Below are 22,396 nucleotides of genomic sequence, written 5' to 3' on the forward strand. Positions count from 1 at the left end.
GTGGAAGTGTTGCCGCCGTGTCGGCTCCCCACAGCCGACAGGCTGGTTCTTTGCAGGGATCCCTCCCAGAAGGGGTTCCCCCTTCCCTGGAGAATGGAGTTGGTGGGATGCTCCTGGATGAGTTGGTGGATGTTCATCGGCAGTTCTATGGTAAGAAACACCTTGGTTCCCGGGGAAAAACTCTCTGCTCTCCTGGAGCACGAGTACAGGATCTCACAAGGTTGCTTCCGTCTATTCTATGACAGCTGCCAGGAGCTGATGCCATCTAAATCCATGTGGGGTCAAACGGCATTGGGAGGGCTCGGAACTTCTGAAAATGTATTTAAAATTCCTGATTTCAGCACTGATTTATTCCCAAAAGCGGCCAATTATTTCAGGTCCGGTACCATTGTTGAGCCACAGGTGTGAAAGATTCAGCAGGCTACTGGCATTACACACTTGGCTAAAGGATTACTGTAGCTCTGTTGGAATCACTTTTATAGATAACTTTGACATCTTCTGGAGACAGAAGATGCTCTACAGAAATAATGGAGTCCATCCGAATCACCTTGACTCCTGGACCCTGTCCACGCATTTAAAGGCTGTGTTGAGACAATGACTTATCAATGCGCCAAGCCAAGCTCAGTAATCCCTACCATTGTGTCGCTGAGTTGTCATTATGCTGCAGCAAATGTATGTTATCCCAGGGGTGTTGGCAGACACAATGTGAGTAACCTAATGTACTGTATGTCCCTCTAACTATCTGGGATTGCCTCTATTGATCCTACAGCTATTTTATGCAGTAATCATGTGCCTATTTTTCCAGAGATACTGTTCGCACTGAGACGGTGTACCCTAGTAGGAAGTCCACCGTGTAATATGTGCATGTATACTTCTGCTAAGCTTCCCAGTAAAGCAATAAAAAACAATCAAGCATCCAAGAAAAGTTCTAAAAATATCCCATGTAGCATAAGAAACAAGCTTCATGAAATCAATAACTTGCTAGTATCAGATCTCTGAAACTCACTTAGATAATACAGTGGTAGCAATACATGGTTATAACATTTACAGAAAATACAGAAATGCCAAAGGTGGAGGTATTGCTGTTTATATTCAGAACCACATTCCTGTAAAGCTCAGAGAGGATCTCATGTTAAATACTGTTGAAGTAATATGGCTACAGGTTCATCTGGTTCACCAAAAGCCCCTTCTTGTGGGAAGCTGCTGTCAACCACCAAGTGCTAACAGTCAGTATCTGGATAATATGTGTGAAATGCTTGATAATGTATGTGATATCAACAGAGAGGTATATTTTCTGGGTGATTTAAATATTGACTGGCTTTCATCAAGCTGCCCACTCAAGAAAAAGTATTATTATATTATTGATTGATTGGCTATGGCTTTCCAGATCGCCTATCACTGCTATTTGTAATGTTCATTTTAAGTGCATGTTGTGATTTTTTTTAACCATTCCTGAACCTGTGACCAGAGACAAGCTACATAGGGGCAATACTAGAATAAGTGATCTATTGATTCGGTCTCTTCGCAACAAAATTTAAAGAGCTGAGATTGTTGTATGCCCTATATATATAGCATTCTGTTGGTGGCAAGAATTTTATATAATCATTTAAATTGAAAAACTAAAGTGTTGAGTCTAGTGTAGTTGTTTGTACCAGTTCATAATCCATGTGCCATGGAATTTGTACATCGAAAAGCTCCAATTTATTTTGCAACCTGTATGGCGCAGCTGTCAACATTTTTGTCCTCAGATGAAACTGGTATATTTTTCTAATTATGCCATTTCCTTTCAGCCAATTTGTGTCTTTAATATATGCCAGGCAAACAACTTCCCTACCTTCTCCCTTTTCCACTTACCTTCTCCATTTTTGTGGTAGTGCTGCAATCAGTTGGTTTAAAATTTGGATTGAGCAGATAATTCCATATATTTTCGACAACTGCATATAACTGCATAATTTTTTTATTCCATAAAGAATGTTTTTATTAGTCAATATATTTGAGTTTAACTTTAAAAATGTTTTATCTTTTCTGGAGGATAAAACTGAAATTGTAAACATCTTTGTATGGCTTGTTTAAGAAAGGGCGATACTTTACACAAAATTAAATTTTTAATTAGTCGGAAATGAGAAGTTGTAATCTGTATGAAGGATGAGCTTTTCTTAATAATCTACTGGAGAACCATTTAAGTATATTCATTATATAAGTAGACACATATCATTTTGTCTGGCTTAGCATTCCAAATAAAATATTTTTTTCTCATATGATTTTAAAAACGAATAATCTGGAGTAGGCAAAGCCATTAGTAAGTAAGTAAACTGTAATAGGACCAAAGAAAAAATCAATGTAATTTTTCCATAAATAGACAAGTATTTACCTCTCCATGGTTGCAAAATCGTATCTATTTTTGATAACTTTCTATTGAAATGAATTGTGGTAAGTTTATTTATATTTTTCTAGATGTGAAAACCAAGTATGTCTACTTCACCATCCGCCCATTTTATTGGTAAACTACACGGTAGTGTAAACACTATTTTTTTATGATCCAATACGTAATATGGTACACTTGTCATAATTAGGTTTTAATCCAGAGAGGCTAGAAAACGAATCAATATATTCAATGAGACTGTGCAGGGATCCAGATTAAGAAAAAAAACAAGGACTTGAAGAGTCATCAGCATACATTGACACATGTTTTTATACCCTGGATTTCTAACCTCTTGATGTTCTTGTTGGATCTAATTTTAATATGGAGACAACAGACAGCCTTGTTTTACTCCTCTTAAAAGCACAACCGTTTCTGAGAAGTAAGCATTGTTACCTATTTTACATCCGGGGTTGCTGTATCACCAAAATTAAAGTATTCCAGGAATTTCTATATAAATTCTAATCATAATTTATCAAACACCTTTTTAAAATCTACTATGATGACCAGACCTGGTATCTTCAATGTTTCATATTGTTAAATTGTTTCAAGTAATTGTCGTACATTATCTCCAATATAAGATTGTATTGCCTCAAAAAGTTCCTCTTCTGTAAATTATCCTTCACACCGGTCTTTCTGTAAATTTGTAAATTTTACATTATTATTATTATGTGGAAATGGAGACTGAAAAGAAAACACACTTAAAACATTTTGCTTCCTCTTTCAAAATATAATTTGTTGAATCATGGATAACTCCATTTGTAACGAGTTTCTGTACATTCTTTTTGGTAGCATTTCTGTGTTGAAGATTCAAGAAAGATGTTATGCATTTTTCCCCATTTTCCATTCAATTTGCTTTATTTTTGTAATACATTACACTTGATCATTCTTGAATAACTACCCCCTTTTTCTTTTTTTTCCCATAACCTATTTCGTGCCTCTATAGTACAGTTCCATTACCATCTACCTCTGCTGTTACTTCTCTATTTCCTTTATTAGTCTAATCTCTTTTGACCTAAACTGCTTTTGTTTTAATGATGAGTATTGTATTGAATGGCCTCTAAAAGTACATTTGAAAGTGTCCCATACAATAAGGGGATCTGCTGTACCTACTGTATAAGGTACAAAAAAAGTTAATTATTAATTATTTTGTCTTAACAAATTGTCATCCCAAAGGCTTTGATTAATTTTCCAATATCCCCATTCATGTGGAAATTCTGTAAGAGTTATATGGAGGCCAATTAGATGGTGGTCCGGTCCCATTCAGTCTGCTATTAATACTTTTTAAACTTTTGATGCCAGCAAGAACGAGACTAGGAAGTAATCAAAACGTCTAGCTTGTTTAAGCCTCCATGCATATCTCACTAGGTCAGGGTTTTCCATGATCTTTGTAATCGCCTTAAGTGCTTGAGGGTGATCATTTGTAGAATGATTTCCTTTATGATCCATTGAGGTACTTAAAACAATATTACAATCTCCCACCATAATAATAGATTATTTTGTTACTTGTGAGCTCAATAGATTATGATATATATTTTCAAAAAAGTATGGATCATCATTATTTGGCCCATATAGATTAATTAGCCAGATCTGTTTTTGGTCCAATAGCATATTTAAAATAATCCATCTTCCTTGCGGATCTGTTTGCACAATCGGATCAAAATTTGTATTAATTAATATAATCACCCCTTTTAAGTTTCTTTGACTATGACAAAAATATATTTCTCCCTCCCAGTCCTTTTTCTACCCAACCTCATCTATATTTGTAGAATGAGTTTCCTGTAAACAACAGATTATATTATTGCTCTTTTAGCCATGTAAAAATGTATCTTCTTTATTTATGATCTGCTAAGCCATTACAGCTTGCTATACTTATTTCCCCACTTACCATAATGATACCCAAGTTTCAATTATACTTACCACAACCAATGTTTGCAAACTTACCATTAAAAAGTACAATGATAATTAAGTGTCCATATAGCTGTATCATAATAATGTGCACTGTTAAGCATACTGTTGCTGCAACTTTGTAAACCTCCAATTGTCCTAATATTCCACCCACTAAAACCTCCCCCATATCTAGGTCTGTTGTCACTAAGACCATCAGACCATCTCCCTGACTCATGACGCACATTTGTGCCCTGAGGCATACCCTTGGCCGCCAATTGGCGTTGACCAGAGGGAAATATGGGTAGTCCCATGATAACATAATTATCTATGAGGATGCCTAAGAGAACTAACCAAATAAAATGGAAAACAGTCAGGAAATAACAATAATAACAGCACAATCTTATACATGCTAATATTTGAAAGCCCTAGCAAGGCTCTAACAGGCTGACCACACTGCTCGCGTCGCGTGCGCAAGCATTGCAAAAATAAATGTAGAAATGCAAGTTATTCAATTATTGCACCCACACTGCCCGTGGGCGCCAACAAGCGTCTGTGTTGCCAAGGACTGCAAGTCCTGCCTTTCCCATCTCCTCATTGGTTTATAGAAGCAGGTACCCAAGACGAACAAGGTCTGCGGCAGTAATGGACCTAATTTATCAAAGATGTCAAGAGCAATATAAAGTCAAGAGAAGAAAAAGAAGAAGGAAAAAGGAACATAGATTCTAACGGCCGCTAACGACTGCAAGTAAAAATTCTGCTTAGGCATCACATTATATCCTATTGTATCATGCTATGGCTGTGCCAGAGCCAACCGCAAGCCAACCCCGGGCATTCTCTTATAGGAAAGCATACTCAAGTTCTACTCACAATTTGATTCCGACACAGCCACGGCACGACAGCCAAGAACACATGCAGTACTGACAATCCAGAACGAGTAAACCTGTAAAACCAACCCGCTCTCCACCCTACACATTGTTTTTTATTCCAGGGCCGTTGCACTATCACCACAGCTGTTTTACACATATGCCTATATCATTAGGATCAAGAATATAATAGGTAGCATAAATAGCTTATATAGAAATATATAATACACCTTTCTCTCGCTTCCATATGCCAATTGATGTATTAGTTTAACCGTTAACTTGAATCACTTTATCCCAGTGTTAACCAGCCCACATACACTAGAGTCAACAACCCTGTTGACAATACCTAATCTATCTATTTGCCGGTGTGTATCGGAAGAATTATCATCCTTTACATTTTTTATACTGAGATGTATTTTTTAAATGTAAAAGGTCATAACAATTATTTTAGAATCATATAGGCCTACTCCAATAGAGAACCTAGGCAGTTTAAAACAATGATATAATCCTTCATCCTAGCTCTATAATACATCTATTCATATTTATTACATTTTAAAAGCAAATCATTCTGATTCACAACGGCGAACAAGGGCCGCACTATATAACAGCTTTTAAGTTATAATATACCCGACCTCTACAATTAGGACATATGATATTTAGCATGCACGAGAGCACCAGCTTTTCTGGATGACTGTGTGATAACGCTCTCGGTAGCCGATGTGAGCAAGACCTTTAAACAGGTCAACGTTCAATAAGCTGCAGGGCCAGATGGATTACCAGGACGTGTACTCAAAGCATGTGCGGACCAACTGGCAAGTGTCTTCACTGACATTTTCAAACTATTTTTTCATCCCAAAATTGTGTTTGACCAGATAAAATGCTACTGCTGGAAAAATGTATGTGTTATGGCTTTACACCTCCTGCTATATTGTGGATAAAGAGTACCTGTCTAACAGAACACAGAGGGTGTTCTTTAATGGAAGCCTCTCCAGATAGAATCAGGAATTCCACAGGGCATCTGTCTAGGCCCCTTACTTTTTTCAATATTTATTAATGACATGCTACTGGCTTTGGCTAAAGCCAGAGTGTCTTTGTATGCAGATGACTCAACACTATACATGTCAGCTACTACAGCAAGTGAAATCACTGCAACTCTTAATAAAGAGCTGCAGTTAATTTCAGAATGGGTGGCAAGGAATAAGTTAGTCCTAAATATTTCAAAAACTGAGAGCATTATATTTGGGACAAATCAATCACTAAATCCTAAACTAAACTGCTTGAAGAAACTCTGGATTGTAAGCTGTCATTATCAAAACATGTTGATACAACAGTAGCTAAGATGTGGAGAAGTCTGTCCATAATAAAGCTTTGCTTTGCCTTCTTAACAACACTATCAACAAGGCAGGCCTTAGCTTTGTCACACCTGGACTATTGTTTTGTCTAGTGGTCACGTGCCACAAAAAGGGACCTCAAAAAATTACAACTTGCTCAGAACAAGGCAGCACGGCTGGCCCTTAAATGTACACGGAGAGCTAATATTGTAAATCGCTCATGGATCAAAGTGGGGGAGAGATTGACTTCATCACTATTGTTTTTGTAAGATGTGTTGACCTGCTGAATGCACAGAGGAGTCTATTTAAACTACTAACACACAGCTTGGACACACATGCATACCCACAAGACATGCCACCAGAGGTCTCTTCACAATCCCCAAGGCAGCAACTACCCTTCCTGGGTTCCAAACACATTAAGCTAATGGGGATCCCTAATAAATACAAATACTGACCCTTGGATGGTGTCAGAGTGAGGAAAGGCTGTTTAAATTATAAACAGAAGTGACCAGCTTACAGGTCAAGAGTGTATCAGAGATATAAACAATGAAACCAAGGCATTATGGTGAATGAGAACAGGTCCTATCCAGCCTTGAGTGCAAAGCTGGTTTACAGATGGACAGAGTGAAAGGCGGACAAAAAAAACAAAAAAGACAAAAGGTGATATACATGAGTATACAAGAGGAGGTCATGAGTTGCATCAGGTATGTTACAAGTACTGGGTTGGACTAAAAGCCTGCAAATCCACTGTGGCTTCTCAGGACCCTACAGTGAAGAACACTGACCAAACTAGCTAGCTTAAGAGAGAACTTCAGACTTGAACCCACCTCCTGTGTCAAAGTCCACGTCCTCCTCCTCCACCACGCTAACAAAATGTCCGCCATGGGGGGCAAGTGGGGGATCGCTCTCCCTATGAGGGCTGCTCTCTCCCCTGTTGATGGGGAACACCTCCAGGACCGTCTGCTCCGGTCGAGGGACCACCTGGGGGGCTTGTGCCTGGGGTTGGAGCTGCTGCTGTTGTTTCATGTCCTCTAGAGGGGGCTGGTGGGGCTGGTTCCTGGGCTCGGGCTCCTGGGCTGGGTACTTGGCTGGGAACTCCCCTGGACCCGACGGACCGGATGCTGGAGGTGGCTTGCCATGGTTGTCATGTTCACGATACTGGGGGTCAGAGGTTAAAGGATGGTCACCTCCATAGGGCTGTAGGCGGGCTTGACCCGGGAGGGCGCCATGGTCCAAGTGTGAGGGCTGGAGGAACTCTGGGATAGTGGGGGACTGGAAGTCAGGGTCGGCGATGGGTGGGTAGTCCTCGTCGGGTTCTTCTTCGAAGGTTTCGGGGTACTCTACCTCTGAGTACCCTGCAGTGGTGCTGTCATCGCCCTCCTGGCCTCTAGGAGGTGGCGTGGCGAGAGCACCACCCACAGCGGCGGGCACAACATTCTCGAAGGAGTAGCGGTTGCCGATGTGGAAGAGCCATACACCAGGTACGCCAGTATTGCCAACCCTGAGGAACGGAAGAAAAGGAGAAGAAGCATCTTTATGCATTTCAGGAGAAGGAAACTGCATGTACTATCTATCTTGCTACGAAGTCCTTACATAAGGTCTCTGTAAAATGTGTCAAAACAGTTGGAACACTTAAAAACCTTAAATAACAGATCCCAGCTTTATAACCTCAGATAAGCTATTCGATATACAGTTGAAGTCGGAAGTTTACATACACCTTACCCAAATTTAAACTCAGTTTCACAATTCCTGACATTTAATCCTAGTAACAATTCCCTGTCTTAGGTCAGTTAGGATCACCACTTTATTTTAAGAATGTGAAATGTCACAATAATAGTAGAGGGAATGATTTATTTCAGCTTTTATTTCTTTCACCACATTCCCAGTGGACCAGAAATGTACATACACTCAATTAGTATTTTGTAGCATTGCCATTAAATTGTTTTTGTCAAACATTTCAGGTAGCCCTCCACAAGCTTCCCACAATAAGTTGGGTGAATTTTGGCCCATTCCTTCTGACAGAGCTGGTGTAACTGAGTCAGGTTTGTAGGCCTCCTTGCTCACACACGCTTTTTCAGTTCTGCCAACAAATATTCTATGCGATTGAGGTCAGGGCTTTGTGATGGCCTCTCCAATACCTTGACTTTGTTGTCCTTAAGCCATTTTGCCACAACTTTGAAAGTATGCTTGGGGTCATTGTCCATTTAGAAGACCCATTTACAACCAAGCTTTAACTTCCTGACTGATGTCTTGAGTTGTTGCTTCAATATATCCACATCATTTCCCATCCTCATAATGCCATCTATTTTGTGAAGTGCACCAGTCCCTCCTGCAGCAAAGCACCCCCACAACATGATGCTGCCATCCCCGTGCTTCACGGTTGGGATGGTATTCTTCGGCTTACAAGCCCCCCCCTTTTCCGCCAAACATAACGATGGTCATTATGGCCAAACAGTTCTATTTTTGTTTCATCAGACCAGAGGACATTTCTCCAAGAAGTGCAATTTTTGTCCCCATGTGCAGTTGCAAACCGTAGTCTGGCTTTTTTATGGCGGTTTTGGAGCAGTGGCTTCTTCCTTGCTGAGCGGCCTTTCAGGTTATGTCAATATAGGACTCGTTTTACAGTGGATATAGATACATTTGTACCTGTTTCCTCCAGCATCTTCAAAGGTTCTTTATGTCACGCACTGACCATAGAGAGCCTTTGTTTCTCTATGGTGTTGTAGGTCAGGGTGTGACTGGGGGGTATTCTAGGTTATTATTTCTATGTGGGGTTCTAGTTTATTATTTCTATGTTGGTGATTTGTAGGATTCCCAATTAGAGGCTGCTGGTAAACGTTGTCTCTAATTGGGGATCATATTTAAGTAGTTATTGTTCCCACCTGTGTTCGTGGGATATTATTTTGTGTTTTGTGCATCTGCACCACGTAGTCACGTTTTGTTGTTTCTTTGTTGTTTTGTTGTGCGGTTCACTTAATTAAACAAAAAAGATGTGAAACCCAGATCACGCTGCACGTTGGGCCGAGTATGCTTCCAAGACAATTGTGACAGAATATCCCACCACAACAGGACCAAGCAGCGTGCTCAGGAGGATAAGGTATCCTAGACTTGGGAGGAGATATTGGATGGGAAGGGATCCTGGACTTGGGAGGAAATCCTGGCAGGACAGGATCCCCATCTTTGGCGGCAGACACACGGAGAGACGGGAGGACAGCGCGGCACCGTGTTTCATGGCCACATGGAGAGCTGAAGAAACAGCGCACATTTCTTTGGGGGGGGTGGCACAAGCGGTGGTCGGCGGAGCCGAGGAGTGAACCAGAGCCAGTCTGGGAGAAGAGGGAGAAACTGGACAAGAGTGAACGGAGAGAGTCAGAGACCGTTAGTGAGTGGATGGAGATATTGGAGGAGAAAGAACGGAGAGAGTTGTGGAGTTGGTGGAAGATGCACGACATATGCCCTAAGGAGCGCGTTAGCAGTTTAATGCCACCTGAGTCAGCTCCCCGTACTCGTCCTGAGGAGCGAGCTATTAGTCTGGTGAAATCTGTGCCGGCTCCACGCACCTGGTCTCCAGTACCCATCCACATCCCAGTAAGTCCTGTGCCAGCTCTCCACACTTGCTTTGAGAAGCGTGTCACTTGTCCAGTGCCATGTGTGCCGGCTTTACGCAGCAGGTCTCCAGTACGCCTCCACAGTCCAATACGTCCTGTGCCAGCTCCACGCACCCGCCCTGAAGTGCGTGTCACCATTCCGGTGCCACCTGTGCCGGCTCTACGCACCAGGCCTACAGTGCGTATTCCCAGTCCGGAGCTTCCGGCAACGGTCCACAGTCCGGAACCTCCTGCGACGGTCCACAGTCCGGAACCTCCTGCGACGGTACACAGTCCGGAACCTCCTGCGACGGTACACAGTCCGGAACCTCCTGCGACGGTACACAGCCCGGAACCTCCTGCGACGGTACACAGCCCGGAACCTCCTGCGACGGTACACAGTCCGGAACCTCCTGCGACGGTACACAGTCCGGAACCTCCTGTGACGGTACACAGTCCGGAACCTCCTGCGACGGTACACAGTCCAGAGCTTCCAGGCAAGGCGTCCAGTCCAGCTCCAGGGCCAGAGCCTTCCTCTGTGTCGGGGCCCAGTCCGGGCACGGTGTCCAGTCCAGCTCCAAGGCCGGGAACTTTCCTCTGCGCCGGTGCCCAGTCCTTCACGGTGTCCAGTCCCGCTCTAAGGCCGGAGCCTTCCTCTGCGCTGATACCCAGTCTAGGCACGGCGTCCAGTCCCGCTCCATGGCCGGAGTCTTCTTCTGTGCCAGTGCTCAGTCCAGACACGGCGTCCAGTACCGATCCATGGCAGGAGTCTTCTTCTGTGCCAGTGCTCAGTCCAGACACGGCGTCCAGTCCCGATCCATGGCAGGAGTCTTCCTCTGCACCAATGTCCAGGCCCAGGGCCGGTGCCCAGTCCCGCTGCAGGGCAGGAGCCTTCCTTGACACCGAGGTCCAGGCACAGTGTTCAGCCCGGGTCCATGGCTGGATCTGCGGGATGAGCGGGTTCTTTGGCCCTCCCCATTCGGTTTCAGGTTTTGCGGCCGGAGTCCGCACCTTTGGGGAGGAGGGGGGGGGGGGGGTACTGTCATGCCCTGACCATAGAGAGCCTTTGTTTCTCTATGGTGTAGTAGGTCAGGACGGTGTTCATATATTGACATTTTGGGTACACAAGGACCGATTTAATAAAAAAAAGACCCAATTGTGATGTTTATGGGACATATAGGAGTGCCAACAAAGAAGCTCGTCAAAGGTAATGAATGGTTTGTATTTTATTTCTGCGTTTTGTGTAGCGCCGGCTACGCTAATTCTTTTGTTTACGTCCCCTTCTGGTATTTCGGGGTGTTGCATGCTATCAGATAATAGCTTCTCATGCTTTCGCCGAAAAGCCTTTTACAAATCTGACTCGTTGGCTAGATTCACAACGAGTGTAGCTTGAATTGAGTACCCTGCATGTGAGTTTTAATGAACGTTTGAGTTTTAACGAGTGCTATTAGCATTTGGCGTAGCGCATTTGCATTTATTGTTGGCAAGGTGGGACGCTAGCGTGTCGGGTGGGACAGAGAGGTTAAATTAAAAAAAGATATGGAACCCAGATTACGCTGCACGTTGGCCCGAGTATGCTTCCAAAGACAATCGTGACACTTCATTGTTGTTCTGGGATTTATTTGCACTTTTAGCACCAAAGTATGGTCATCTCTAGGAGACAGAACGCATCTCCTTCCTGAGAGGTATAACGGCTGCGTGGTCCCATGGTGTTTATACTTGCGTACTATTGTTTTTATAGATGAACGTGGTACCTTCAGGCATTTGTAAATTGCTCCCAAGGACTTGTAACCCAGACTTGTGGAGGGCTGCAATTTCTTTTCTGAGGTCTTGGCTGATTTCTTTTGATTTTCCCATGATGTCAAGCAAAGAGGCACTGAGTTTGAAGGTAGGCCTTGAAATACATGCACAGGTACACCTCCAATTGACTCAAATTATGTTAATTAGCCTATCAAAAGCTTCTAAAACCATGACATCATTTTCTGGAGTTTTCCAAGCTGTTTAAAGGCACAGTCAACTTAGTGTATGTAAACTTCTGACCCACTGTAATTGTGACACAGTGAATTATAAGTTAAATAATATGTCTGTAAACAATTGTTGGAAAAATTACTTGTGTCATGCACAAAGTAGATGTCCTAACCGACTTGCCAAAACTATAGTTTGTTTACAAGAAATTTGTGGAGTGGTTGAAAAATGAGTTTTAATGACTACAACCTTAGTGTATGTAAACTTCTGACTTCAACTGTAACTAACTCTATGTTTGGGACTTATGCCATAAGGAGTAGTGATGTCCTGTACTTACTGGTAGAGGTTCTTTAGACTCTGCTCATTGCTGGTGACGCTGTAGTAGGGTCCCTCCATCCGAGAAAATATGAAGGACACTTCTCCCCTGCTAAAGCCAACTCTAGCCGGCAGCTCAATCTCCACATTGTAGGACTCTTTAGGGCGCGTCCCAAAGAAATGCAGTCCGTCCTCGGGGTAGAGGAAGAGAGCATAGGAGTCATTCTCATCGTAGGCCACCACCGCCTGGAACGTGTTCAACTACAGAGGAGATAAGAGGGTGGAGTAAGTGCACTGTTCGCACAAAGCCCTTTTAGTTTGCAATCTTGCATTTTACCTTTACAGTTTCATTGGAAATGTTTTGCATGGAATTTACTATTCATGGAATTTGAAGACGCTTTTATTTCAAGTGACTAGCTAACAGCAGTGTTTTTCCTAAGTACATGGAGTAGCCAGCCAGAGTTCTCCGAGCTCGGGGTGTCCGGGGTGCCATGCCCCCCTAAGTATTTTTTTGCTGAACAAGCTCTATTTTGGTGGCCTCTGGCACATTCTAATGCCTTGATTCCATCTGAAACACAAAGCTAAATTATTGAATAGTTTAACAACTTTACCTCCCAGATTGCTAAAATGAGTTGTGATATTAAGTAGAAAGCTGTGACTTTACAATTTGAAATTAATTCAGTGTATGTTTAATTGTTTTTGATATCGTCTAGGCCTAGGCCTATATGACCAGGGCTATTTTCTAAGAGAACATTTAAGGGATACAAAATGACATATTGGTTTCCTTACCCTGTAAGCAGTTAAGGTATGACAGAAATCCTGGCTTTAGTTTAGTTTCCCTGGCACTGTTCCACATGATATTATTGCTTTTAGCTTTCTTTTATTAGGCATTTTCTCAGCTATCTGCAACTGTCACTGATCTGTTTCACCTGTCCTTGTGCTTGTCACCAACCCCCTCCAGGTGTCACCCATTTCCCCCATTATCCCCTGGGTACTTATACCTGTGTTCTCCGTCTGTCTGTTGCCAGTTCGTCTTGTTTGTTCAAGTCAACCAGCATTTTGGCTCAGCTCCTGCTTTTCCCCCATCTCTCTTTTTCTCATCTTCTTGGTTTTGACCCTTGCCTGTCTTGACTCTGAGCCTGCCTGCCGTCCTGTGCCTTTGCCCCACTACTCTGGATTATTGACCCTTGCCTACCTTGACCTGTCATTTGCCTGCCCCTGTTGTTGCAATAAACATTGTTACTTCAACACAGTCTGCACTTGGGTCTTACCTGAAACCTGATAGCAACATGTATGATGAAGCATGTGTTTCTGCTACACAGAAAGCAGCAGTTGACTACTCCATTGTCTACACTTTCATTAAATAAGTAGGTCTATATGAATATCTTTAACAAATAGCATATAAGTATCATGGGCTTTTATAATAATTCAATATTTCTTTTATCATATTTTGGACCAGAAAAAAGCTCTCTCCACTACCAATTGTTTTCCTGCAGTGAGGATTCACCATCTTCATCGAATGTTTTCAAAATTTAACTGCAGATAATGGCCAAAAGGAAATGGTAGACTACCGGAATACAAATTAGGGAGCCACTTGAATGGCTCATTTACTGATGCGATTCTATTTACAATAGGACTGTTTTCGTTAGCATGATGACGCGCACCCCGCACACACACAGAGACAGGGGCATTCTCATGGAAAAAGTAGCTGGCTGTTTAGCCAACGGCCGGTGCTTATGGAAAACATTGAAACAGAATAAAAATGGGTATTTTGGACTCCCATTGACATCAATGTATGAGTCACACAAAAGTTGACATTTTGTGTATAAGTCTCAAGTAAGGATTTAACCGTGTAGTGGTTAAGTGTTTAGAGTGTTTAGAGTCCAGAATCAAAAAGCCACACATCTTAAAGAGCCAACTGAAAGTGAACAGAGCTTCAATCAAACTCTGTAACAGCTCTTTCCATGTACAGTATAGTACAGTGCACTGGATTCCATTTCTTATCCTCTGCCTATTAGTGCCCAGGGGACAAACAGTCATCTTCTAACATTTTAACACTCACTCCCCATGTTTAAACTTCACACCACTCTCCCCCTTACCCCCCACTCCAAAATGTTGACCGAATATCATTCCAACTTTTACAGGAGCGTCACCGTTTTTACAAGCCGGGGTTTCTCACCAAATGTGCCCCCACCCGGAAACATTTCCCCCCATGCCCTTTATAGAGTTTTTTAAAGGCTGTCCTCTTCCCCCTCCAAGCTGGTTTTCACACCCTTTTTAAAAGAGGTCCAGCACACCACTAAAAGGCTTAAAAGACCATAATTAAATGTGTAGCGGGCTTGTGAGGGGAACCGCTCTTGATGTCTTGTCTCGTGCAATTTGTTATTATTACAAGCAGTGTGGTTTTCTGAGCCGTTTAATTAAATGTGTGGGAAGTGTGGGAACACAAAAACTTCAAGAGAGCGGCTGAGTGGGAGTTACGTCTTAAACCGTTGAAGAGGAGAAGACGACTTCGATGGCCACACACAGTTTACAGACCTAGACTGATATAGTTTGGGAATGAGAGCAAATGGTGATAGAGGCCCATATCTCACCCAGCATGGTATTTTCAACTTTGAGGACAGAGATACCCCCCAACCTCTCTTATCTCTCCCTAGACCTGTATGAAATCCCCCCCCCCAGCTCTAGTAATCCAAGAAGCTATCCCAGAGCAGAGCTATCACCTTCATCACCACTGTCACAGTAAAAACAACCCCCTCCTCCACCCTCATTCCCCCATTCCAGACCCCAGAGACAATCGTGCATCTGGTTCAGAGAGAGAGGGAGCGAGAATAGAGGAAGGGAGAGAGAATAGAGAGAGAGGTGTGAGAGAAAGAGAGAGAAAGAAGACAGAGAAATAGTGAGAAAAGCAAGAGACAGAAAGACAAGAGACAGACAAGAGAGAAAGAACCTCAGGCTTACTAATTCCACAGCCCCCCCAACCTACCCCAACCTACCCCCGCCACAGAAAAGTTCCCTAATTACAAGACCACACTGCCTCGGAGCAGCTTTAGAAAACAAGCCCATATACAAGATTGTTTAAAGATGTTATTGTAAATTACTCTTCCCACGTGTGGCTATAGGACGAGGACAAGCTTAGATGGGGGGGTGGCAAGCATACATTTGGGGGAAGGGGGTGTTGGAATTGATGTGGAGGTAGGGGACTGGTAATGGAGACACTGTGCCGAGCCTGATGAGATGATAGCACCCAGACCCTCTCATTGTTGAGATTTGCTCCAAATACTCAAGGTTTAGAGCAGACTTCCACCACTGCATGTTTGCTCAAGGGCTAACACTTCAACAGACCTCCAACAATCTCTACCCCCCCCCCACACACACCCACCACCAACCCCAACCCCAGCAGGGGAGGTAGGGAGGTGGGGAGATGGACATCTGGAGCTGGGGGTGGTTGCAGAGGCTTGGATGAGCTGGAGAGGTGGTAGGCTAGAGAGCTGTGTTGTTCCAAGAGATAAAGCCATTCCAATCCCAAAGGAAAACACAGAGGGATCATGCAGAGGTTTTTCCTTTCCCCTTGAAATGTCACTTCCCCTCCTCCAAAACGAAGTGGAACACACTGGCTGGCACAATCTCTTCTTCCCCTCCACGTTCCGTCAAGCGGAAACATAGTAAATAACCAAAAGCCAGAGGAAGAGCGTGTGCTTTTACTGTAGAGTCCAACTCCTACGCACACATGCGCACGGAAAACACGCATGCACAAACACACAGAAAAACACACACACACAAACTTTATTAATACTGTCTATCGAAGATGTTCAAGGAGTGTATTCCTGGTCATGTCACAGCAACATTTGAACTGGAGACTACCACAAGGATCTGTTGGGTGAGTCAATGATGACTCGGGGCCAGTCTGGGATCGGAGCACACAAACACACACAGACACAGACACACCAGACGTCTCCCAGACCCTCTTGAGGTGGGTGTGTGTGAGAGAGGAATGGCAAAAATGCCACAAGACAGATGCCGTTGTTTGTTTGTTGCCAGGTTTTGAGGCAGCGTCCGCAGCTGCAGACGAGCAGGCTGCCAACCAGTCCATTAGGCATTTCCAACGATATGGGAATTCACACACAGACGGACAGATGGACAGACACACAGGGACGGACAGACAAGAATACACACACGCACACAGGGTTGCCAGACAGGTCTGCTAATTTTACAGCCCGCTTTCATGTTCTCTTAGACCAATGTAATAAAATGTGGGGATAGGTTGTGATTTAGGGGGACAAAATCTGGTTTTGGCACCAATACCCCCTGAACATGATCCAACAGAAACAGAACAGTAAGGCCTCTAATCAACAAGCTGTACGGTTTTGATTCAGATTGTTTGGTTTATCTGGTGTCTGGGGGAAAGAGAGGGTGGAACTCATGTTCCCTTGCACTTAGAGACTTCAACAAGAAGGGAGGTGTTTCCAAGGAGGACTCTTGTTAAGGGCAAGAGCAGAGGCGTCCCCAGAACTAATAAATAACAAAAGACAATATTTCCAGTGTGCCTTCACAGCTGTCTGTTCTCTCTCACTGAGAGAGAAGGCGTGGGCCCTGGTCCAACAGAAAAGCCTATTCATTCACGCGCATTAGAATCACTAGGCGACACTGAATATTATGGCTGTTCAGTTCAAGTCAGTGGGACTTTCCTCATTACACACATGTGCACGCACATACACAGAACCCCCCCCCATAGCGAACAACCAGTCACTCTTAATACCCCAGGTTTGTTTGTAGCCTACCTGTGGGTAGTGACTGAACACACTCAGCTTTTCATGGTGGGATGGAACAAAAGCTGTTTGGCATCGCTGTACTGCCCCGGCTGGAAAGGGGACCCTTTAAAAACGTCATTATCTGAGCCCCGGCTAAAAGATAGAACGTGTACGTTTCTCCAGATTCCAAGAGTCCATGAAATAGCAGCTGAAGGGAAAATCTTGGTATTTTTCATGAAAGGTATTGCATTATTGGTGTACTGTGTCTAAGACAACATTTTCACAAACATTACCCTCATGCTTAGCGAACATATTAGTTATTCCAATTGACCCTTTGCTAAACCCCGCCCCCCTTCTAACCGCTGGCAAAATCCCCTCACAATGATTTCATACTGTGTTTTTAATACACAATGAAATTAAACACAAACGACCCTTTGCTAATCATGAAGTGGTGGACTGTCATTACAATTGCTTCACGGGAACCTGGTAAAATGATGTTTGTATTGTGGATAGCCACTGAATGGCTCTGAATCAGCATGCAGTCAAAGCTATAACCACTTTTGGAGCTAACTAGTGCTCTCAAACCATAACCTGATGTTGACAGCAGATGGGAGTTGTATTCAAAACAGCTAACTTTGCTAGCTAATATACATTTTGAGAAAACAAGTTATATTAATTGGTTAGCTAGCTAGCGTAAGCAACGTTTGGTGGTCAATGAGACTGCAAGCTAGCTAACCAGCGAGGTAGCAAACAATGTAACAAAAGTATAATTTTAGATTTGAAAAAATACTCCATCAAGACACTGCATTTCAGGAATCACAGTAGCAAGTACTACTGGTGCACTGTTCAATTATTTAGTTATTTTTTAAAGAAAAGTTTCAGTTTTGCTATAGCCCTCACGGTCTTTTATGCAATTTAAACATGAGCTTGTGAGCTTTTCCGAGGCGTCGGACCCTACAGCAGTTGCTATCCATTGGAGCGATAAAATTGGTGGCCCAAATCCCGGGGCAGGGATTAGCGAAGGTTCAATTATAAATGGGATAGGTGAAATCTAGGTTTGTATTCTGTGAATATGTCTATCCAGGACCTTATAGATTCTAGAACAAGCAACCCTAAGAGCTATCAGTGTGATGCACAAGCCACTATAGCCTGTCTGTGCGATTTGAATCCAATACATTGAATATATTAATTTATGAAGTAAAGCCCAAGCATTATGATAATGACCGCTAGCACTAGCAGTGGCAGTCTCACACTGCTCTCCTATTAGAAAGCACAAGCCTCTCCATTGAGCAGGGGGCAAGAGTATGGTTTCTCTGGTTTCTCCCCATAGACTTATATCAAGTGTTTTTATAGTGAAAGGTAACACTCCACAGAGGCTCTATAGAGAATAAGACTCTGAAACATCTGATCAGATTCTAGGATCTTGGCACAGTCAGAGTAGAGTAGATGTTATCTGATTAAACCAAGCTGCTTTCTACGTTTTTGTCCTCATAATCTCTGCAATATCTCTTTAGTAGCTAGCCAGAAATATGCACTCTTAATGATAAGTTACCTAATGCCTAATGGAGGGTTTGAGAGACTTTCACATGCCATGTTTTTCTGCGAGTAATACGTGACGATACCATAGAAATATAATTACTTGAACATTGACTTGAATGGGAATATCCATTCTAGTAGTTCTATTTCTATGGGTAATACACATACTATGATGACTTGATCCCTAATAGACTGTGAGGGTGGGAGAGAGATGCCCAGTCACCCTTGGGGGTAGGAGAGGGAAGAAGGGTAGAGGGATCGAGGGGCGACGAGTTGAAGTGGACGGCTGATGACCTGGATTGATGACCTCTGGCCAGTGACCAAAGGTCAAGAGGCAGTTTAGGGATGAGGGAGACCCAAATCCCTAGGGGGAGGGGGGGGGTTAGTCATGTATACTTAGTAACTCCCTACAGGCTACAGACTCAGCTACAGAGAGATAGACGGACCGATAGAAAGACAGACAAACAAAATGATAGACAGACAGACCAAAGGACTGACCGACAGACAGCCAGACGGCCAGCCAGGTGCACAGACAGACAGCTAGTCATACAGGCAGACTCACTCTATCGGATGGCCCGGTGGCACGTGTCACCTCCTCATAGGCGGCAACGTTCTCCCAGGTGGCGATGACGGCATGCGTGGGTGTGAAGTGGCCGCCGGGGAAGCCCCGGTGCACCTCCTGTGCCACCCGGTTGAGAAGGGTGGGCGACTCGGTGACTCGGTAGTAGATGGCACCATTCCCCTTGCTGGTGTCGATGTCTGCCAGGAAGGGGGCGATGACGGGGAAGTCGGTGGGGAAGCCATCGTCCACGTACTGCTTCTCCATAGGCAGGTCCTGGGCTGAGATGATGCCATTGGTTGCCACCTGGAGAAGAAAGAATGGGGAAAGAGTGCAGTGTGGGAAATAGGAATGATTGCTGAATAGCAAATCGACCCCTAATTTAACCTGGGTCACATTGAGATTGACATCTATTTTTAACAAGTGAACCCTGGCCCCTCGGCACTCCTGTAGATCTGAAACTGTTTCATGAATGGATACAATAGAGCAAAAAATGTAATCCAGCCTATCATAGGGCGAGCTGGCGTAATTAGATAGCTTATCCAATCCTTCCGAGCTAGAGGATGCCTTAGGGGTTTGGAGTTCGGGATGAGGGGCAATTTGGAATTCAATATTTATTGCTCCAAAGGCCAAAGGGAAGACCTCTCAAGAAGTCTGTTAGACTCAGTGATAGTACAGCTGTTGTAAGGGTTACCAGATCCTACAAAGGACTTTTTTTTCACCTTGGTGTCAAAAACATGCACTTTAGCTCAGTGATTCTCAACTGGTGGGTGTCAGTAAAAATAAATAAATAATGATACTAATGTTTCTTTAAAATATAAAAAATACTCCAGTCTGAACTTAAACCTGTAAAAAAATTGTGTCGAAATTATAATGAACTTACATTTTTTTTATCTTTTAATCTGAACATTTTTTCTTTAATCAGTGTTTTCAATATAGGGCCATTTGCAGCACTATTTTTTGTTGATTTGGTGTTCTCCCAGTGAGTTTATTAACATTCTTCATCGAGAGTATGGGCAAAAATGTATTATTGACAATGAAAGAGATGGGAATGTTGTCATATAATAGCTACAATTGCTATAAATATAGCATTAAAAATAGTTTTCCCGATTGTATTTCGTCGATTCTTTTTCGCTATGCGAATATTGGGTCGCGGCTGAGACAACCTGGTTCCCGTGACAAAACCAGTTGAAAACCACTGCTAACTGATAACTGTTTTCAAAACTGACAAATATATATATATATATATATAAATATATATATATATATATATATATATATAAATATATATATATATATATATATATATATATATATATATAAATATATATATATATATATATATATATATATATATATATATATATATATATATATATATTTATATATATTTATATATATTTATATATAAATATATATATTTATATATAAATATATATATTTATATATATATATATATATATATATATATATATATATATATATATATATATATATATATATATATATATATATATATATATATATATTTGAGTCGAGTTGTCTGTCTGGCGAATTGTGCCTTGATATTTCTATGCTCTGAGAAAAGTTACCATGTGTACAATACATTTCCTCAGATAGTTTATAGAGTTGAAAACAAGGTTAGTCTGACATGCAGCACTAAATATGGCTTTGTTGTACTACATTTAATGTAAAATGTTAGTGTTACAACTCTTTCGCTGACCCCGAATGGATTCTAACAAGTGATCTATTGATATGAGTAAATTGGTGATTTTCCCATGGGAGTTAAACTCTGACAACCTTGAAGGGGTCAATGGTCACAGATTCCTAAGAGTAACTTAAAGGAAAGATTCACCCATTTTGAATGTCGTATCGTCTTTGTGCATCTCTGGGTGATGTTTGATCGATTCCTGGGATCATTTCAGTTGTTCATGTGTATATCTGAGATATTCGCCATTTAAGTAGGCAAAAATACAGCCAGTATGACGCATTATGCAAAACGTGTCAGACCGGCTAAATGTCTGCCTGCTTAAACCGCGAATAGCCCAGATACACATAAAAACATGAAATGACCATGGGAATCGATAGAATATCGCTCAGAGACGCACAAATAGGATGTAACATTCAAATGGTTGAATCTTTCTTTTAATGAACTCATGTAACAGATGCAAAGAAAGCAAGTGTTTCATGATTGGTACATAGAACCAAAATACTCAATTGAATGATTAATATTAATTATTCAAATGTCCTTATATATCGGCATATTTTGCTAGTCCATCATGTCCAAAATCGACCCATTGACAATGACAAAGTCGTATTTAGAAACAGTAGGCTATGCTACGAGTAATGAGATGTTATTAATTTAATAATTTCCTTACCCTGAATTTGCCTAGTTAAACTCCATGTTCACATGCAATGTACCTCGACAGAACACCGTTTGACACGTTTTAAAATATTACTAAACGTGTTATTTCTTAAGTGACCGTACTAGGAAATTTCTCTTGACATATTAATTATCGTGCTCATATATGTGCAATGACCAAGAGCCCCAAATGTACTCCGAATGCTTAGTGTTCAAGGCAAATATTAGTCATAGTTCATACTCACGTATAGCTCATTGAACTGCGACTCATAGAAATAGAGAGGTCTCTTCAACGCGAGTACTTTGGACGTCTCGTCGTCCCCCTCCTGTAGAGTCAAATCGCCGCTCAGTGTCCCATAAGGAAATATATCTTTCCTCTGAATGGCTGTTACAAGATGAACAGTCCACGACAACTGAAGTAGAAATATAGTTAATTTTCCCATCGCCATTATAAATGTTTTAAAAGCTATGCATTGATCTAACAGAGGTTGATAGGAATTCAGCGGGCGGCTCTTGCATCTAGATAAGAAGAAGCGGACGCGGCGACAGAGCGTTCTATAGGAATTTCAACCCACATAAACTTCTACGTCTGACCCAAGCTTTCCCGAAGTTAAGCGGGAGGGATTTAAAAGTTTAGGGACTGTTGATTGGTTCCACTTGTCTTGACTGACAAGATCCTGGACACATCTGGTTTCCATTGGGAAAAGAAAAATAGCATTTTTAAATCCACACGACCTTTTCGCAACTATTATCCACAACAATGAATGGGAACATTAGATACACCATTGACAGGATTTTCATTGTTGAACTTTAGTTAT

At 42.3% G+C, this 22,396-nt stretch overlaps 1 protein-coding gene across 1 annotated transcript in view; it reads right to left on the reverse strand.

The window, feature by feature from the left end:
* nid2a (nidogen 2a (osteonidogen)) overlaps positions 1 to 22,182 on the reverse strand; it is a 91,008-nt gene extending 68,826 nt beyond the window's left edge. The window contains exons 1-4 of the mRNA XM_064954240.1: positions 21,824 to 22,182; positions 19,220 to 19,522; positions 12,393 to 12,631; positions 7,331 to 8,004 (exon numbers count right to left, since the gene is read on the reverse strand). Coding sequence (XP_064810312.1) covers positions 7,331 to 8,004; positions 12,393 to 12,631; positions 19,220 to 19,522; positions 21,824 to 22,027 — 1,420 coding nt within the window. The 5' untranslated portion in view covers positions 22,028 to 22,182. The remainder of the gene's footprint in view (positions 1 to 7,330; positions 8,005 to 12,392; positions 12,632 to 19,219; positions 19,523 to 21,823) is intronic.
* Positions 22,183 to 22,396: the final 214 nt, after the last annotated feature.

This window comes from Oncorhynchus masou, chromosome 32, assembly GCF_036934945.1.
Source record: "Oncorhynchus masou masou isolate Uvic2021 chromosome 32, UVic_Omas_1.1, whole genome shotgun sequence".
In the NCBI taxonomy this organism is placed as follows: Eukaryota; Metazoa; Chordata; class Actinopteri; order Salmoniformes; family Salmonidae; genus Oncorhynchus; species Oncorhynchus masou.